Here is a 20,347-nt window from a genome sequence, read left to right as displayed (position 1 = left end):
AGGCTTCATACATCAGGCATCCTTTGACCAGGTCTGACCTGGAGGTGGCTAGGTAGGACCGAGAGCAGCCTCTTGCTGACTGCTTCCATGTTCTGTCCGAGCATCACTTTCTGTGGGCGCCATGAAGTGCAGGATTGGAGGCCTCCTGGGCTTCGTGGTGGGTACGTTGTGTGCCTCAGCCAGTCCACCTTCCTCGGCCAGGGGGCAAGTGACTCCGGTGCCACGGTTAGGGTCATCTTCGGTATGCACTGAAGACCTCACTGCCAATTCTCTTTTATTTTGCTCAGAAAACTCTTCCCGTCTTCCCCAAAGGAAATGAAGTCCAAATTAAAGTATTGAATATAGGAAATGATAGCATGAATATATCCTTTCCTGGAAAGACAGAGACACTTAACCCGATGCATCAAGTAAGTAGAAGGAAATGCAACTTTCTTTTTCCTCTTCTGACCTGAGTTATCACAATAGGATTTGGAGAAGCCGATCTTCTTGGTTCTTGTGTAAATCCAAAGATGAGCCCAGAAGTGAAATGTCTTCATCTCTGATCTCATTTTGGCTTCACTCTGGACCAGTGTGCTCTTTAATGTGTCTGTGAATCACCTGGGGAGCTTGTTAAAATGCAGATTTGTGACCAGTGGGTCTGAAATGCTGCATTTTTACAAGCTGTCGGGTGACACTGCTGCTGCCGGTACGTGGAACCACACTTTAAATAGCAAGGTTCTAGGTCAGCGGTTCTCCACCGGAGCTATCAAAACAGCCCCCACAGGGAACACTTGGAAATCTCTAGAGACATTTGTAATGGTCACAACTGGGAGTGTGCTTTTGGCGTCTCCTATGTAGAAGCCAGAGATGCTGACATGCAGCCCCCTCAACAAAGAATTATCTGCCCCAAATGCCAACAGTGCTGAGACTGGAAAACCCTACTGTGTATGGTTGGTCATTGGTCTCGATGAGAGCTTCTCAACCTTAAGTCTGGAGAGCTTTGGCAATTCTGACGCCTGCAGCCCAACTCCAGAAATTTTGATTTAACTGGTCACATTCCCGGTCAGCCACCACTGAGAACCACTCCCTTAGATCTTGCCGAACTAATAATCGTGAAGGAGGAAAGAATGTTTGACTCCCGATGCTTGGGAAAGCCCAGTATTGATTTTCACCCAGGTTGTTGCTTTTCCTCAATGCTGTTCTTTGCCCAATGGTAGAAATAATTTCCATAGCATTTATCTTCCTAAAATGAAAGTAAAATGCTGGATGAAAATCATAATTCTTGTGGTAATGCTAAACAACTTCAGGATAGAGTCCACAGGGGGGGCTAGGGCGGGGGCTGAGACAAACCAATGCCAGCCCCCATCAAGGCATTTTTGGATGTGTATGAACATGACCTGGGAATGCCAATAATATGCATGACAGTGTTAGTGCAGAATAAGGCTCTGGTATTAACTGTGATTCCTTTCCCCCCATTATAGACGAGTGATTTTATGACTTTCAGTGCAGACAAACTGACAAGTATAAACATTTCTTCTACTGGATCACCACCCACTCCAGTAAAAGACTTTGAGCAGGGCCATCGCCATATCCTTCTAGTCTGGGCCCCAAACAAATACCAAGTGGTAAGTAGCTGGACACCTGCAGCTGACTCTTGACTGTGCTATTGGAGACTGTGCTATTGGCCTTTTAGTGGTGTGACTTTTTTTCCTCCCCATGTAGTATTATATTAGATAATCCTCAATTCTTCCTTTTTCAAGGACACAGTCATTTGACTTCCAGTAAAGGTTTGACTGGTGGATGGGAAGGGTTAATAGTAATTTTACAAATTTTAAAAAGACCTTCTGGGCATGGTATGGTATATGTGCACACAGGTCACACAGAGTACCTGTGTGGATTCTCAGAGACTTTTTGAGATAAAGTTTCAAAGATATCTTTAATGGCATTCATTTAAAAAATTTGCACTGAGTAATTGGGAAATTAGAGCCGTCTCTAAAAAAAGAGTGAATACATCAGGTAAAAGCAATAGAAATGCATAAAAATGATTTCATAACAAAATATAGGCATCTGGATATTCCATTCAGCATATAAAGAAGCTATGAAGGTGTAGTTGACCTAATGAAGGAGTTGTGCGTATTCTGTAAGGTGAATTTAAGTGAGCTTGTACACAACTGCGATATGGAGTTAAGACTTCTTGGTAATGTGTTTAATTAGGGAATTGTTGAGTGGCTTGCCCTAAATTCTTGGAGAGCAGTGTTCTGTGGAACCACTAGAAAGCAAGCATGAAAAGTTGTAGAGGCTCATCTTAACTTCAGGTGAACCAGGGCTGAAGAATGGAGCCCAGCAAATGTAGTCATGGTGCCCTTAGCTCCTAAGATAAATGCCAACATCACTCTCCTTCTGAACTTATTCTGATGAGTTAGATTTGAAAATGTTTTCTTTCTCAGGTAAAGGATGGCCTTAACCAGAAGCCAGAAAATGGAAAAAATGGAATCAGGTATGTGTATTTCTTTAAAACTTAAGTTATATCAGCTTCTTACATAACTAATGTATACCCACAGTAAAATTCAACTATAACAAGGATATAAAATGAGAGTATGTGGTTTACCCCAAGAATGTAAGGCTGGTTCAATGTTTTTTTAAAAAATTAATTAATTTATTTATTAAATTTATTAAATTTATTTATTTTTGGCTGCACTGGGTCTTTGTTGCTGCGCGTGGGCTTTCTCTAGTTGCGGCGAGCGGGGGCTACTCTACGTTGCGGTGCGTGGGCTTCTCATTGCGGTGGCTTCTCTTGTTGCGGAGCACAGGCTCTAGGCATGCGGGCTTCCGTAGTTGTGGCACGTGGGCTCAGTAGTTGTGGCTCACGGGCTCTAGAGCGCAGGCTCAGTAGTTGTGGCTTACGGGCTTAGTTGCTCCGCGGCACGTGGGATCTTCCCGGACCAGGGCTCAAACCCGTGTCCCCTGCATTGGCAGGCGGATTCTTAACCATTGCGCCACCAAGGAAGCCCTGGTTCAATGTTTTCTAAATCATAAATAAAATCCATCATCTTAATAAACTAAAGAGGAAAAGCCACATCATCATATCAATTGATGCAGAAAAAGCATTTGATGAAATTCAGCATCCATTCATTTAACAACTCTCAGCAAACTAGGAACTGAAGGGAACTTCCTTACTCTGAAAATGTACATCTAAAAAAATCCAAGCTAACATTGTACTTAAAGGCAAAAGTCTAAATGCTCTCCCCCTAAGATCAGGAACCAGGTTAGATTGTCCACTCCACTCCTATTCACAATCCTTCTGGATGCTAGTGCCATGAGGCAAGAAAAATAAGTAAAAGCATCTAGATTGGAAAGGAAGAAATAAAACTATCCCAACTCACAGAAGACAGGATTGCATCAACAAGTCCCAAGGACTCTACAGAAAAAGCCCATAGAATCAGTAAGTGAGTCTAGAAAGGTTACAGGATACAAGGCCAACAACAAAACGAACATATTTCTATATACTAGCAATAAATGATTGGAAACTGAAATTTTTAAACTATACCTTTTACCATAGCTCAAAAAAAAGTGATGAAATACTAATTATAAATCTTATAAGACATATACAGGATTTGAGAGCTGAAACTACAAAAGGCTGATGAGAAATCAATGAAGACCTAAATAAATGGAGAGATATGTTGGTTTCATTGATTAGAAAACTTAATATAGAAAAGATGTCAATCCTCCCCAAATTGATCTATAGGTTTAGTGCATTTCCTATCTCAATCGTAGCATTGGTTTTTTGGTTTATGATTTTTCCAGTTTTATTGAGGTATAATTGACAAAATCATATATATTTAAAGTATACAACGTGATGATTTGATACATGTATACACTGTAAAATATTTACCACAATCAAGTTAATTAACATATTCATCACCTCAAAGTTACCCTTTTTATATTATGAGAATTTTAAGATCCAATCTCTTAGCAAATTTCAAGTATACAATATAGTATTAATTAGTCACCATGCTGTACTTTATTTAGATCCTTAGAACTTATTCATCTTAAAACTGAAAGTCTCCCCTCACCATCCCTCCTTCCTTGGCAACTACCACTCTATTCTCTGTTTCTATGGATTCAACTTTTTCTTTTTCGGTTCCCCATATAAGTGACACCATACAGTATTTGTCTTTCTCTATCTAGCAGATTTCACTTAGCATAATTGGTCAGTGTAATGATCCAGAAATAGACCCACCCAAGTACAGTCAACTGACTTTTGACAAAAGTACAAAGACAATTCAATGGGCTAATAAGTTTATTCTTTTAAAAAAATGGTGTTGAAACATTTGGACACTCATATGTAAAAAGTGAATTTGTCCTAAACTTCACATTTTATACAAAATTATATAACAAATCTTATACATCATGTAGGAAAATTAACTCAAAATTGATTACAGACCTACATGTAAAATGTACTATTAAATTTTTATAGGGAAACAAAATCTTTGTGACTTGAGTTCTTAGATATGACACCAAAAGCATAATCCATAAAAGAAAAAAAATAAATTTTCTCAAAACTAAAAACATCTGTTCTATAAATTTCACTGTTAGGAGAATGAAAAGGTAAGCTACAAGCAGGGAGAAAATATTTACAAATCACATACATATCTGACAAAGAATTTGTACCCAGAATATATAAAGTACTCTCAAAACTCAATAATAAAATAATCCAGTTAAAAAATAGAGCAGAAGATTTTAACAGACATTTCACCAAAGAAGATACACAAGTAAGCACATGAAAAAATGTTCAACATCATTGGTTATTGAGGAAATATAAATTAAAAGCACAGTGAGTTTTCATGACACACCTATTGGCTGGCTATAATTTTTTAAGCTGACAATATCAAGTGCTGGTGAGGATACAGAGCAACTAGACCTCCCAATGCATTGATAATGGAAGTGCAAAATGGTACAGCCATTCTGAAAAACGGTTTGGCAATTTCTTGTCAAATTAAATAGATACTTACCATGTGAGCCAGCCATCTCACTCCTAGATATTTATCCTAGAGAAATGCAAGTTTATGCTCACATAAAACCTATACTCAAATGTTTATAGAAGCTCTGTTTATAATCACCAAAGATTGGAAGTCACCCAAATATCCTTCAGTGGGTGATGGATAAACAGACATCAGATTTTATTGCATCCATACAATGGAATATTACTCAAGAAAAAAAAGGAACGAACTACTGATTCATGCAACAATATAAAAGAAATTCAAGTGCATTATGCCATCAAAGAAGCCAATCTCAAAAAGTTATACATACTATATAATTCCATTTATATGACATTCTGGAAGTGGCAAAAAAACCCCTAAGAATGAAGAACAGATTAGTGGTTGACATGGGTAGGAGTGGAGGAAAGGTTTAACTACGCGGTAGCATGAGGGAGATTTGGGGGCAATGGAACTGGTCTGTATCCTGATTGTGATGATGTTTATATAAATCTAGACGTGTTAAAACTCATAGAACTATATAGCAAAAAAGCCAGTTTACTATAAATACACTTTTTTAATAAGAATAAATTGGGGAAAAATGAGAGTAGGTCTCCTATTTGCCTTAACCCTTACTGCAATTCCCATTTCTTTGTGGCTACAACCGAATTTCTGATTTTAGCTTTTACTAGCTACCACTAGAACACATTAATAGAGAAATAAGTATATTATTACGGTGGTATCTACTAATTTAATGATATAAAGAAATTAATGTACTCTTCATCTCTCTTTACTGCCCATGTTTCACATTGTTAATACTTAACATTTATTTTTCCGTGTATTTCATGTGCTAGGTGGAGTCTAAAAAATAGATCAATACACAGGATTTACAATTTGACTGTATAAATATTAGTTGTAGTGTAATAAGAGTGATCAGTCTGAAAGAGAAGAGAATGTAACTTTATAAACTTGAAAATGTATCCTCAAAGGGAAGTGTTCTGAATGTCAAGATTCATTGACATTCCATGAATTGTTCGGTGGTACTGCATCTTGATTGCCTTAATTTAACCAAGGCTTTCTTGCCTAGCTTTTGTTTTTTCCTGTAACTTACTTGACCTCTCATTGACAAAAGCATAAGTCTTTATCCCCAAGGTGAGCAGATCCAGGGCTCCATGTCTCTGGAAACCTTCAGCATGCTCTTTGATGTCACTGGAACCTTTGCTCTGTAACCTTGTGATGCCACTATCCTCATAGAATTTTCATCGTATGCCCAGGTTTCTGCCTTTCTTTCTTGGATCTCGTGTCATCTTTCTGGGACACCTTTCTTGTTTTGCTGTGGGATATGCTCAGTTATCTTGTCAAGAGAAGCTGTGAGGTAAATTGCAAGCCCTTGCGTGCCTGAAAATGCCTTTTTCTATTCGTACACTTCATCATAAGGTTGGATGCTATTTTCTCCCAGAACCTTGGAGGGTTTTTTTCTACTGGCATCTAGTACCTAGTTGTGCAGACAAAAAAAAAAAAACCCAACAAAAAGCGTCTGCCAGTCTTTGTAGTTGATTTCATTTTCTTCTCCCCACGCTTTTATTATCTCCTTTCTCCTTGGTGTTCTCACAGTTCTCTGCAGTGAAAGTAAGTCTGGATGTGATTTTATTCATCTTGCCTGCACTAGGCCCTTTGAATGTTTGGTTCCTTCCCTCGTTTTCTTTGTTCCCTTCTGTATTCGTTTGCTAGGGCTGCCATAACAAAGTGCCACAGACTGGGAGGCTTAAACAAAAAGAAAATGACTTCCTCACCGTTCCGGAGGCTGGACGTCTGAGGTCAAGGTGTCGGCAGGGCTGGTTTCCTCTGAGGTCTCTCTCCTTGGCTTGTAGATGCCGTCTTCTCCCTCTGTCTTCACATGGTCATCCCTCTGTGTGTGCCTGTGTCTTAATCTCCTCTTCTTATAAGGACACCAGTCATCTTGGATTAAGGCCCACCCTCATGACTTCATTTTACCTCTTTAAAGACCTTGTCTCCAAATACAGTCCCATTCCAAGATATTGGGGGGTTAGGACTTGCGCATATGAATTGGGAAGTGGGGAACACAATTCAGCCCCTAATACCTTTTCCAGCTTCTGGATTGTTGTTCTGTCCCTCACACACGCACATACACACAACTGCCTTAGCAGACCTGGAAGGAAGTACACTAATAATGGTCACCTGGCCCTTTCCTGACCTTTGTATTTGATTCTGAGCTGGCAGCACCTCTGGGATTTCCTTTGTGCCTCAGAATCCATTGCTTTGATTTTGTCAAAAATGTCTCCCGGGCTTCCCTGGTGGCGCAGTGGTTGAGGGTCCGCCTGCCGATGCAGGGGACACGGGTTCGTGCCCCGGTCCGGGAAGATCCCACGTGCCGCGGAGCAGCTGGGCCCGTGAGCCATGGCCGCTGAGCCTGCGCGTCCAGAACCTGTGCTCCGCAACGGGAGAGGCCACAACAGTGAGAGGCCCGCGTACCGCAAAAAAAAAAAAAAAAGTCTCCTAACTTTAGAAACTTTGGACAATTTAGATTGTGGTATCCTTTCTTGTTCTGGTGCTGTTAAAGCTTCGTTCTTCTCCTCCTCTTCCTCTCCTCCCCCTCTTCCTTCCCCTCCCCCTCTTCCTTCCCCTTCCCTTTTCCCCCTTCCTCACTCCTCTCCCTCTCCTCCTTCATTGTCTTTGATGAGATCTTACAAAAGAAGGATACATGAGGTCACCAACACTTAACTCCACCAATCCATCCATGTGGTGAAAGATAAACCAGAAACTTTTTTCTTTTTATTGGCAACAACAAATTCTTAATGGATCAAAGGTTTTATTATTTATTATTTCAGTAATGCCCAAGAGACACATTTTAAAAAAAAGGGAAGTTCTGAAAAACTAGCGTCAGAAACAAACTGATAATTAGAACAACTTCAAAAATTTCAGGAAGTCAGACTTCTGAGTAATATATGAACTAAAGGAATAGTATATAGAATCTTAAGCAAAATGGAATCCTCTTAATTATGTGGTATCAGGAAGCTGCAGGACTTAACAGACTACAGTCTTTTAAATAAATGGCAAGATACTTCATTCAAAAAGTGGTCGAGAGTTTGATACTAATCTTTCTCATGAATTTTTTTAACATTACATATTGCTACATATATATGTATCTATAAACAATATGTTTTTGGCATGTTTTTAAACTTAAAATGTTATTGTTGGGCTTCCCTGGTGGCGCGGTGGTTGAGAGTCCTCCTGCTGATGCAGGGGACGCGGGTTCGTGCCCCAGTCCGGGAAGATCCCACATGCCGCGGAGCGGCTGGGCCCGTGAGCCATGGCCGCTGAGCCTGCGCGTCCGGAGCCTGTGCTCCACAACGGGAGAGGCCACAACAGTGAGAGGCCCGCGTACCGCCAAAAAAAAAAGAAAAAAAAAAGTTATTGTCTTGTGTATATGTCATTCTACAATCATATTATAAAATATATTACATTAAAATATTATTTTAATATTTAGTCACATTCATATATGTGTCCCTTATCCATTCACTTAAACCATTGTATAATATTCCATTGCGTAGATATACCACAATTTTTTTGGTCCATTCCTCTGTACAGGAAATTTAGGTTATTTTCATTTTTCCAAACAATGTCACAGTCCACATTCACATATGTTTCTTTGTCCACATGTGGGAAGTTTCTCGAGGGCAGTGATCTTTAAACCTTTTATCACATTCAATAAAAATATTTTGAGCATGTACCCACAATGTATGAATATGGTATCCTTTATAAATTATAAATGTATATAAACTACTGTACCAAATTAATATGTTCATCATAAGTAATACAAAAAAGAAATATAAAAAGGATGAAGAAAGTTTTAAAAAACAATATTTTACAAATATTTTTATTCAGTAGTGGTACAGAAATCATTCATATAGATAATGTGATTGTATGCTTCCTTGGTTGCTAAAAATCTCAATTTAAGATTTACTGTCAGTTCAGTTTATTTCAGTCCTGGTCTTGACGACTGCCATACTGAAAAAACACTCCCTTTAAGGAGGGAGTGTAGCTGGGACATGATTGGCCATAAGTAGATTCAGAAAGATATCTTCATTTTAAAAATTGTGGAGTTTTCCAAAAACGGTACTGGAAATCCACATACAAAGGACTGACGTTGAACACCCGCCTCACTGATCCCATATATAAAAGTTAACTCGATGGGTCATAGACCTAAATATAACTAAAGCAATACAATTTCTAGAAGAAAAATAGGAATGAATCTTTGTGACCTTGGATTAGGCAGTGGTTTCTTATATATGAAACTAAAAGCACAAACAACAACAACAAAAATACTAATAGGCTTCATCAAAATTGAAAACATTTGTGCTACAAATGATGCCATCAACAAAGTGAAAGACAACCCACAGGATGAGAGAAAATATTTGCAAATCATATATGAGAGACTTATATTCCAAATGTATGAAAATTATTACTACTCAATAGTAAAGGGACAGATAACCCAATTTTTTAAATGGGCAAAGTATTTGAATAGACATTTATCCAAAACAAATACTGTTGGCCAAAAAGTACATGAAAAGATGCCCAGCAGCATTATTCATTAGGGAAATGTGAATCCAAACAACAAGATAACCCTTCACATTCACCAGGCTCTAATAAATAAATTTAAAAAAAAAACAGGTAATAAAAAGTGTTGGTGAGGAGGCAGATAAATTGGAATCCTTATACACATCTGGTGCGAATGTAAACTGATGCAACCACTTTGAAAAACTGTTTCTCAAAATGTTAAACATAGAGTTACCAGATGACCCAGCAATTTTTCACCTAGGTATACACCCACAAGAAATGGAAATATATGTCCACTCGAAAACTTGTAGATGAATGTTCATAGCAGCATTAGTCACCATAGACAAAATGTAGAAACAATTCAAATGCCCATTAACTGATAAACAAAATGTGGTCTATCCATACAATGGAATATTATTCAGTGATGAAGAGAGATGGAGTACTGCTATATGCTGTCACATGAATACACCTTAAAAACATTATGCTAAGTGAAGGAAGCCAGGCACAAAGACCTCCTGGTGTATGATCCCATTTACATGAAACGGCAGGCAAATCCACAGAGACAGAAAGGAGATTAGAGGTTGCCAAGGACTGTGGGGAGGGGCATGGAGAGAGACTACTCACGGGCATTGAGTTTCTTTTTGGAGCGATGAGAACTGGACTCTTGTGATGGTTGCACAACCATGTGGCTGTAGTGAAATCACTGAATTGCACACTTTAAAGGGGTGAATTTTGCGGTATGTGAACTATAGCTCATAAAGCCTTTTTTTAAAAAATTTTTTATTGAAGAGGAACAAATATCTCTGTCCCCTCGTTATAATTTTTTTTTTTTTTTTTTTTTTGCTGTACACGGGCCTTTCACTGTTGTGGCCTCTCCCGTTGCGGAGCACAGGCTCCGGACGCGCAGGCTCAGCGGCCATGGCTCACGGGCCCAGCCGCTCCGCAGCACGTGGGATCTTCCCGGACCGGGGCACGAACCCACGTCCCCTGCATCGGCAGGCAGACTCTCAACCACTGCGCCACCAGGGAAGCCCCCCTTGTTATTCTTTAAGGAACTGGTCCCATCTTGTTTTCTCAGCTGGTTCCCACTCTCCATCCCTCCTCCCATGATCACTTTGTAGCTTAGATCCTGGTGCTCCTAAGATGTCAGGCCAGCTTGAAGCCTAGTGGACCCTAGGATTTGCCTGATCAGAGCTCTTAGAGCACAATTGATCTGGAACCTCCGCTTTCCATGCCTTTTGAAGCACTCAGAATGTGTTTGCTGTTTATCCTCTTCTATTTTCTGTGTGTATATGAAAACACATCTGATACGTGTGATATTGCTTTTTTTTTTTTTCAGATTATTTCCATTCTTATTGGTATCTTGTACCAGCCCTGAGACATATGTCAGGCAGGCAGTAGTACTCAAGCCTTAGGATAGGATTTATTCAGTCTTCTGGCTTATAATATATAAAGCCAGGCCCCAGGCCCAAGGGTCTACTTCCTAATTGCATACTGTTTCCACTGTCTGTCTTTTGAATGGTTCATCTTAACCTTTTATAAAAGTGGCATTTACAGTTTGGAGCAATATTCACTCTATTAGGCTCCTGTTGACCTACATCAGGTTCAGTTTTCTATTTTAATCACCTGTTAAATGACACCAAGTCAAATGTTTCATAAAAATGTTGTCTCAGTCCCTGGAATTTGACCAATATTACTTATTGCCACAAAGTAGATGAAACTTGGCCACTGTTGACAAAAAAATTAATCAATAGTCTATCTAAAGGAGAAGTAGAGAATTTTATTTGAGCAGATCTAAAAGATTATAACCCAGGAGACAGTCTTTCAAAAAACTCTGAGGACTGTTCTCCTTGTTAGAAGTCAAAGGTACTTCATTGATACAAAGGTACCTCAAGGGAATTCTCTGGTGGTCCAGTGGTTAGGACTCCACGCTTTCACTGCCGAGAGCTTGGGTTCAATCCCTGGTTAGGGAACTAAGATCCCACAAGCTGCCTGGCATGGCCAAAAAAAAAAAAAAACACCACAAAGGTACTTCAAAATACACATTTTTGAGGCAAAAGATTGTACATCAAAATGACACACATTTTTACATAAGGTTCACCAAAAACACATAGTCTAAGTCTGCACATACAAAGCAAGCAGTAGGTCACCACAACCCCTTACAGAATTAGGAGAGAATGTTATCTTCCAAGGAGTTACACTGCTGACGTCAGAAGAAAGGGAAAAAAAATTGATCTTTATGGTGGAGCCAGCATTCCCACCTTTGGGGAGGTCAAGTTAATGTATAATGCACACTGCATATTAGGGAGCGCTCAATACAGAGCAGGGAATGTTATGTTTCCATATTCTTGTCCTGCCTTAAAACGTAAATTTTATTCCATCACCATGTATTTTAGGGATGTGGAAGTTAAATTGTTCTTTATGGTACTTAGGTGTATACTGTTATTACTTCTCGTTCTCTGAATTGGATAACCTTCTGTATGCCTTCAATCACCTATCTGGTAGGAGAGATCCGCTGGTCTTATTTGGGGTAGCCCCCTTCTCCCTGGGGCAGTACAAGAGTACCAGAGTCTTCTCTAGCCTGGAACACTTGAGGAAGGGATCTCTAATCATCTGTCCACCCGGCCACCACCTATATGGTCCTTTGGAGGCAAACAACTCTCAAACGGTCCCATTGAAGCTTGGGCACAGGGAATGTTTCAGAGACTGGAAACCTTGGGACCCAGCACCCAGTCCTACTGGGTGTTCCATTCCCAGCCGTATTCCCGTGGGGTGCTGATCACTGTTACTCCACGACCTGCAGACACAGGTCTCTGCCATCTGAAGGGAATTCCTCAAAACTGTCTCTGATTGCTGGGCTGGCCCATGTCTTCCTGTCCACTCCTTGGAGCCCCTCCCTGCCTGAAGCTGCTCTTTAAAGTAAAGGAAATGAATGGGCTTCCCTGACGCTGTAAAAGAAGCCCCAGTTGGAGGCTGTCTTTTAGGTACTCGGCAGCTACTGCTTTTGGTCCTTCATCACTTTGGCTGTCAAGCTTCTGAAATAAGAAGCGCAAAGACATGGCTGCCTTCCGGAGGGGGAGGAGATCAGCAGCTATTTCAATCTGTACTTAATATCCCAAAATACCACTGAAATAGTTCCTAGTCAGAGAGTACTTAGAACAGTTCCCGGCATTTACCGGTGTTAAATAAATTCTTTTAGGTGTGTTCTCATGAGGTGAGCAAAGACAAACCTAGAGTAAGTTACTTTCTGCCTTTATACTGTAGAAATCTTCTGCAGACATCTTAAATTCCTTCCAAAAGGGAACACATCCCAACTTCAGATACACATACTGTGACCTGGAGCAAGTCATTCCATAGTCCACTCACAAGACAGATGGTTTTCTGTTTCAGATTTGTAAATACTCTTGCTGAGAGCTTCAGTGTCACAATGGGTGAGGAAATTTATGAAAACGTCACCAGTCACAATGCCAGCGAATATCATTTTTTCTCTTCTGGCAGGTAAGTACCTGTAGTGGACACTTTGCTCCCAAGTTCAAGGGTTTCAAGTCTTTTCCTTTAAATAATACATTGAAACTTTCAATACCAAGAACGTTAATTTATATTAATCTTCCTTTTCATAGAAAGAGCTTCACAATAAACTCATCAGAGATTGCACAACACTGTGGAAATGAGTTCGAAACATCCTACCTTGAATTTGGTAGTGCGTATACCTATGTAATCACAAGGAAGGTTAGTAACTCATTGCACTGAATCAGAAGTTCCACTCAAAGTTTATTGATATGAGTCCTTGAAAACAGGACATAGTAATGATTTAACAGAGTGATATTAGGATCTGTATTTTAAACGAATTTAGAATTAATTCAGTTCACCACTAATTCTGTGGTTTATCATTGCCTTAAGTTCACCTTTAGAATAAAATTAAACAGACTGACCTGCTCTAAACGTTCACATTGACCACTGTCCTCATAGACTGTCAACATGGACCTTGGAAGCTTTTCGTTCAAAGAGCTGGCAATGTTTTCAACAAACCTGACTTCCAATCTGCTCTCTTATTTAAGAATAAAAAGCTAGTGAACATATTTTCAAATCCTACCAAGTCCATCCCATCCCAAGGATAAAATGCAGTTTTGCATATTTACATTTAAAATGTGTGCTTTCTGGAAGATCCTTCGGTGTAACCCTGAAGGTCCAAATTCAGTTTGCCTGTCTGAGCAATTTTTATTCTGGAAGCAGTCTCGCTTTTCATTTCTTCTTCTTGCTTTTGCCTTACTGGTTTAGGATAACGGCTGCCTCGAACCGATAGTAGTTGAAGATATTTCCCCGAACACAGTCAGCATGGCCCTGCAAATCCCCCAGTACTTCCTCCTCACCTGCGGCGAGGTGGTTTTCTCCGTCACGGGATTGGAGTTCTCATATTCTCAGGTTTCCTCTCTGTCGTTCTGTACACCCCTCTCCTACAACCCTGCCTTCAAATAATGCTGCTGGGACTTAGTTAAAAGCTGGCGTAGCCATGTATTTACAGTGTAAAAAAAATTCTAGAGAGCATTATGGTAGGTTCTACCAAACAAGGTTTTAGAAATTACCAAGTCTTATTTACGGAATAAGAATATTACCGTGTAGGGAATTCCCTGGCGGTCCAGTGGTTAGGACTCCATGCTTTCACTGCCGAGAGCACAGGTTCAATCCCTGGTCGGGGAACTGAGATCCTGCAAGCCACACGGCGTGGCCAAAAAAAAAAAAAAAAAAAAAAGGAATATTACAATTTAGCATCATGAGTGTCCATATATAGGTATCTGAATTCCCAGTCACATGCTAGAGATTTGGGGTCCTAAGTAGGAAAAACTACATTAACGACCATTACCAGGGTCGTGATGGTCGGTGGATCCCACGTTCTGAAACAACCTGTTCATAGCAGGCTCATGCATAGGTCTGTGTCCTCATTATTTTTAAAGTTCACTCGAGGTCTCTTTGTAGCTCCCAGTAAACACACTGATTAAGGCCTAGCTTTTATTTTATTTATTATTATTATTTATTTATTTATTTTTGCGGTACGCGGGCCTTTCACTGTTGTGGCCTCTCCCGTCGCGGAGCACAGGCTCCGGACGTGCAGGCCCAGCGGCCATGGCTCACGGGCCCAGCCGCTCCGCGGCATGTGGGATCTTCCCGGACCGAGGCACGAACCCATGTTCCCCTGCATCGGCAGGCGGACTCTCAACCACTGCGCCACCAGGGAAGCCCAAGGCCTAGCTTTTAAAAGTTAAAAAGTAGTATTGCTTTTGTGACTATTAGACTAATGAGGCACATTTTGCTGATACCTAAATTAGAGCTTAGGTTCTAAACTATTTTATCAAAATACAGTGACAGTCGTCCTAAGCCCAGCGTGCCTAATACCTTCAAGTTTTGCAGTAAAGATGGTAAATATGAGCTGGGTAATCCCTTTCTGCGATGACCTCACAGTCTAGTTAAGGAGAGGACTGTAACACAGGTGACAAGAGTTCTAAGAGAAGTTTTGCTGACATAGCGGGGAAGCTCCCCAAAGAGCAAGGTGACAGCGCAGAGAGCAGCCTCCATTTGGGGGGAAGGAGAGGTTGGGCTGGATGGCTTTGTCTGAAAATTCTTCTGTAGAAGCAGAATCGGTTCACCTATAGATTCGTCCATTTCATTAAGATGAGAGCTTTGCAAGCATGTGGAGAGTGAAAAACAAAGGATTCTTGTGTGTTCATACCACAGGAGCATTTGGGATGTCTTGTTATCCAAGTGATAATCCTTTTTGCATTTAGACCAGCCTGACTCTTAATGTGCATTTTGGGGGTAGACGGCCTAATTAAGGGAGTCGGTGAGTTAGCTGTGTTCCGCTCTGCGGTTGACGTCTACATCGGGACTCACTCTGTTTCGTTTCCTCAGGCTCCTTCCAACATGAAGTCAGTGCTTCAAGCAGGGTGGCTGTTGACAGTGGCAGCTGGCAACTTCATTGTCCTTATCGTAGCAGGAGCGGGCTCGTTCAGCGAACAGGTACTGGTGCAGACAGAGATCGCGCGTACCTCTGTCTTCTCACCTGTTAATCGTCATCGCGACGACCCTCCCTAGCTGTCTGTATATACACGTGGTCCTCTTGGCTAATGGCTGAGGAGAACTGCCAGACCAGCCAGACAGGGCAGATACAAAAAGGCCTTATGGCCAAGTGCGTGCTGATGCTTCTTATTTCTACTTGGAAAATAACCAGATGTAACCAGATGGGGTTAACATACCTACACGCTCATATGGTTTTACTACCAAAGGAAACATCTTTCCTGGCCTCAGTGAATGCGGCTCAGTGGCCCCAAAGCAGGCGTGTTATCCAGAAAGTTTCACAGTACCTAAAGTTAAAGCCATCCTAAAGGTTGTCGTAATTTTTCCCATTAAAATAAAATGAGGGCTTTTCTGGTTCTGGAACTCTCCTTCAGCACTCAGAATCTCTGCCTCATGAGGGAGCTGTCCCTTTACCCCATCAGACTCATTACTTCCCCCACCAGGTCCCATCAGAGCCTGTGCTAATCCTGCATGCTCATGACCTCAACGTTTTGCCGAAAGATAACATGGGGGTCTTACCTGAGAACACTTCAGCACATTCTTTTTCCCTCAAGAGTACTCTGCCTGGTGTGCTCTGGGTCCCCATCCTTCCAGGGGCCAGCTATTTGTCTTAAGACTCGGGTTTTTCGGAAATTTTGTCTCATCTTCTTAAAGTCCTGGGTGTCTGCACTCCAGAGCCGTTCCAGGAACGTGACTGTTACATTGGGCATTCAAGAAAAGCTGGCCATTCTGTATCTGTGGCAGTAGCTACCAGTTTCCCCTAACAACTTCATTTCCAACACCTTCGATCTGGATGTCTCTAGAAAACATACCCGCGATATATACATTCCCATAACCTGTATTGTTTTTGTTTCTTTCCTTGCTCCAACTTCAATTCCTTCAAAGTGGGCCGAGTATGTTCTGTTTGCGGGGTTGCTTCTGGTCGTCAGCGTAATATTTGCCGTCATGGCCCGATTCTATACGTACGTCAGTCCAGCAGAGATTGAAGCTCAGTTTGATACGGATGAAAAGAAAAAGTACCCGGAAGAGAGTAACCCATATCCCAAGTTGGACTCCGACTTACAGACACAGCTGTGAATATCAAGAAGCAAGTGGAGGACGGATTGGGCCCAGGATGTGCCCAGGTGTCTGTCCCCTGGGGGCAGGACACTCTGTTGTATGGCCGCTGATGGGGAAGACTTCAGAACTGTGAAACAAACCAAGAAAGCTGTTCTCTAAGCAGCCAGCAATGAACCTAACACTCTAAAAGAAGTCCTTTTGTTTGTTTGTTTTTCAGAGAAGTCTTATTTAAAGCATACACACACACATACACATACTTTTACAACACTGAGTCCATACCCTGCATTTAACTCCTTTCCTAACACACGAAGTTATTTTGGCCTAACTTGAATTTTTGAAATGGTGGCAAAGTTCCATATTGTTTGCATTCAAACACTCTATGGAAACAATGTTAAATGAGGCAAAAAGTGACTGTTTAGGCTTTAGAATGGTACACCATAAGGACCGGCTAGTAGGAACTGGTAACTTTACCTTCTGTTTTTAGTTTTGTCTTTCCAGTCCCTACCTCTTTTTAAATTATGTATAACTCAAAAAACTACTCAGGTAAAGGCAAGTCATGATTTTTAGAGTTTCAATGGTATGAAATAAATTCTCATTCTTAAGAGTAAGTGTCTGTGTATTTGGGTGGGGGCAGAGTAAGAAATCCTTAACATTTCCTTTCCTGATTATAAAAGCTGTGCCCGCTCATTAAAATTTCCTCAGAAGGTGATAAAAGCATGAACAAAGCAAGACCCACATACAGTAAATTCCAGGAACATGAACTATCAAAGTTTGTTTCCTGCTTTTCTCGGGGTTATCTGTGGCTACACTGCTCTTTTCTACTAGGAGCTTCCCGTGTGCATATATTTGTACCATCTCAAAGTGTTTTTCTCAATACTCGTGAGCATTTTTCTACTTGAATAAAAATCGTTCCAAAATATTATGAACACTTCCTGCCAAATTCATCCTATAGATATTTATCATATAACCATTCCCAGGTATCAGACTCAGAACGAGTCCGCTTTGGCACTCTTGGAAAAACGAGCAACAGTTCTTAGACAGACGTGTGCACAGTTCTGAATGTGGAAACTGGTTCCTGGGTTAGGAGCTTGGATCTCTAAGATGCTTCATGCACAAGCTTGTCATTGCAGTGTGGAGACGGAATGAAACAGAGAAACAAAGTCTAGAGTGAGAAACGCAAATGTAATGATCAAAGCTTGCTGAGGACCTTTTCTACCCTTTGGATCAAGTCCTCATTCCTTAACTGTTTCTTCTGTGGATATGTCAGCTTTCTCTCTGATCTACCAACTTCTTCTAGTTCCTGGAATGCAATGGGTTCTCACTTCTAGTCAAAGGCAAAAGAAAAATCAGGTCTTGAGACACTTATTTTCTACCCACCCCTCGCCCACGCACTCCTCCTGGCAAAATGCTCTTCATATTCAGGATCCAGGCCACTTCCTCCAACGGTTTTCCTGTTCCCCAGTTTCGTTACCAAATTAAGTTGCATGGTCCCTGTTTGAGACCTAGCCCAGCTGGGTTCAAGAAGGCAAATAACAAAACTGAAGCTGAGATGGACACAGCACAAGCTTTATTCATGGGCCAAAGAATGGAGAAACAGGAGGTAAGTTCACAGATCAACTTCTCACCCACCTGGTGAGAGGGATTTAATTTTAGAGTCAAGACGAAGGGAGGAGGAGTGAGGCTAATGACGGGAGGCATATGCATTAGTCTTTTAGCGCTTTTTCCGAGGGAGTGGAGCGCCACCGCGTTTATCCTTTTTTGGTCCTTGACGTCCGGTCATGGCCTTTGGTAGGTGTGTGTCATTTGATATGCTAATGTAGTAAAATCACTGTATAATGAGACTCAGGGTCTGTTGGAGGTCAGATTCGATTCGGGCCACCATCTTGGTCCCAGCTGGTTCCATCTGGGTTTGTTTTTTTAATTAATTGATTTATTTATGGCTGCGTTGGGTCTTCATTGCGGTGCGCAGGCTTCTCATTACGGTGGCTTCTCTTGTTGCGGAGCACAGGCTCTAGGTGTGCGGGGTTCAGTAGTTGTGGCACGCCGGCTCAGTAGTTGTGGCTCGCGAGCTCTAGAGTGCAGGCTCAGTAGTTGTGGCGCACGGGCTTAGTTGCTCCGCAGCATGTGGGATCTTCCCGGACCAGGGCTCGAACCCCTGTCCCCTGCATTGGAGGCAGATTCTTAACCACTGCGCCACCAGGGAAGTTCCCATCTGGGTTTTTTTGTTTGTAGCTTCCTTTCTTATCTCTGGACCCTTTAACTTAAAGATTTATGTTCACTCCTGCTAAAGGTAGGGGTTGGCAGGTTTTGAGCAGAGACCTGGAGCAGCTCTGGCAACAGTCTGGCTGTCTCTCCTCTGCACTCCTGTCTCGCACCCCCGGTGTGTTGTGACTCTCCAGCTTTCCGTGGGCCGGAAGCTCTCTGCATGTATCCTGTGATCCACTTAATTTCCGGAAGGTGGTTGGCCTCTTTGTGTTAAATAACAATTTAAAATCTCTTGGACCATGAGGGGTGAGATGGAAGAGGCTGAGGACTGAACCTTGAGCAGCGATTTGAATGCGCCTCGGTGACAAGGTCTAGTGTGAAAGACTCGCTATAAGGGACTATGGATTTTGCCTCTCTGGTCATTTCTACCCTCTAACTTACACGGTATGCCTTTGATGGAGGAAAACAACAGTCCCGGTGATGAGCTCTCAGCTCCATTACCCCACTCTCGTCAATAATCCAAAGAGAACTCATCCTAAATTCTCAAAATATATTCTGGTCCTAACACTTCTTACAGCCGCTGGGTAACACGGGGCAACTCTTCACCTTTCAAATCTCATTTTCCTCTCCTACAAAACAAAGAGAACACGAGACAATGTGAAGTCTCTAAAATCCTCTGTTTGAGGGTACCTGGCACACACCAGGCTTCCAAATGTTGAATGAAGACCTGCCCCTCGATCGACGATGACATTAATATTGAGTATGCTTTGCAGTTGGACGAAAACATTAACTCAGTGTTAATGTGACCTCCACTGGCCTTTAAAGGATAAGAGGGGGGACGGGGGGCATCAGGGCACTTTGATCATCAGGGGTGAGTTTTCAGAGTGATCTTCCCTCTAATCTTCCCATTTCTTCCAAACGTAATCAAGACTGACGGGTGCGACCATGGGGGTTCTAGACAAAAGACTTTGGACAGTGGTAAGTGTCATGGGGCAGGAGTGGCCAAGGGGGACGCATGGGGCCAGATCCACAACCTCTGGTCTTCTGCCTTTTCCTTGGCCCCCATTTTTTTGTGCTTTACACCTTTCTCTAAGTTGCTGATCAGTGTTTAATCAAAATAATTCACTGACTTGAACATGGGCTGAGTGTTGAAGTACGATCCTACATGGGTTGGGGAGAGTATCTGGAATGGAAATGCTTTCGTTGTACATAGCAGGATTTCATTGTTTATACCTAAAAGCCAGAATAGTTTGTGGGGTTTTTGTTTTGTTGTTTTTTTAAATTTTTATTTTATGTTGGAGTATAGGTGATTTACAATATTGTGTTAGTTTCAGGTGTACAGCAAATTAATTCAGTTATACATATACATATATCTATTCTTTTTCAGATTCTTTTCCCATTTAGGTCATTACGGAATACTGAATAGAGTTCCCTGTGCTGTACGATAAGTCCCTGTTGATTATGTATTTTATATATACTAG

The 20,347-nt window shown here is 41.4% G+C and overlaps 1 protein-coding gene across 1 annotated transcript in view; it reads left to right on the top strand.

The window, feature by feature from the left end:
* SLC15A1 (solute carrier family 15 member 1) overlaps positions 1-17,107 on the top strand; it is a 35,613-nt gene extending 18,506 nt beyond the window's left edge. The window contains exons 18-25 of the mRNA XM_060287855.1: positions 288-407; positions 1,461-1,604; positions 2,427-2,476; positions 12,924-13,031; positions 13,154-13,262; positions 13,812-13,955; positions 15,438-15,545; positions 16,488-17,107. Of these exons, the coding sequence (XP_060143838.1) occupies positions 288-407; positions 1,461-1,604; positions 2,427-2,476; positions 12,924-13,031; positions 13,154-13,262; positions 13,812-13,955; positions 15,438-15,545; positions 16,488-16,679 (975 nt within the window). The 3' untranslated portion in view covers positions 16,680-17,107. The remainder of the gene's footprint in view (positions 1-287; positions 408-1,460; positions 1,605-2,426; positions 2,477-12,923; positions 13,032-13,153; positions 13,263-13,811; positions 13,956-15,437; positions 15,546-16,487) is intronic.
* The last annotated feature ends 3,240 nt before the right edge of the window (positions 17,108-20,347 follow it).

The sequence above is a fragment of the Globicephala melas genome, chromosome 18 (genome assembly GCF_963455315.2).
Source record: "Globicephala melas chromosome 18, mGloMel1.2, whole genome shotgun sequence".
Lineage (NCBI taxonomy): Eukaryota > Metazoa > Chordata > Mammalia > Artiodactyla > Delphinidae > Globicephala > Globicephala melas.
This window is presented reverse-complemented; position numbering and strand designations above follow the sequence as displayed.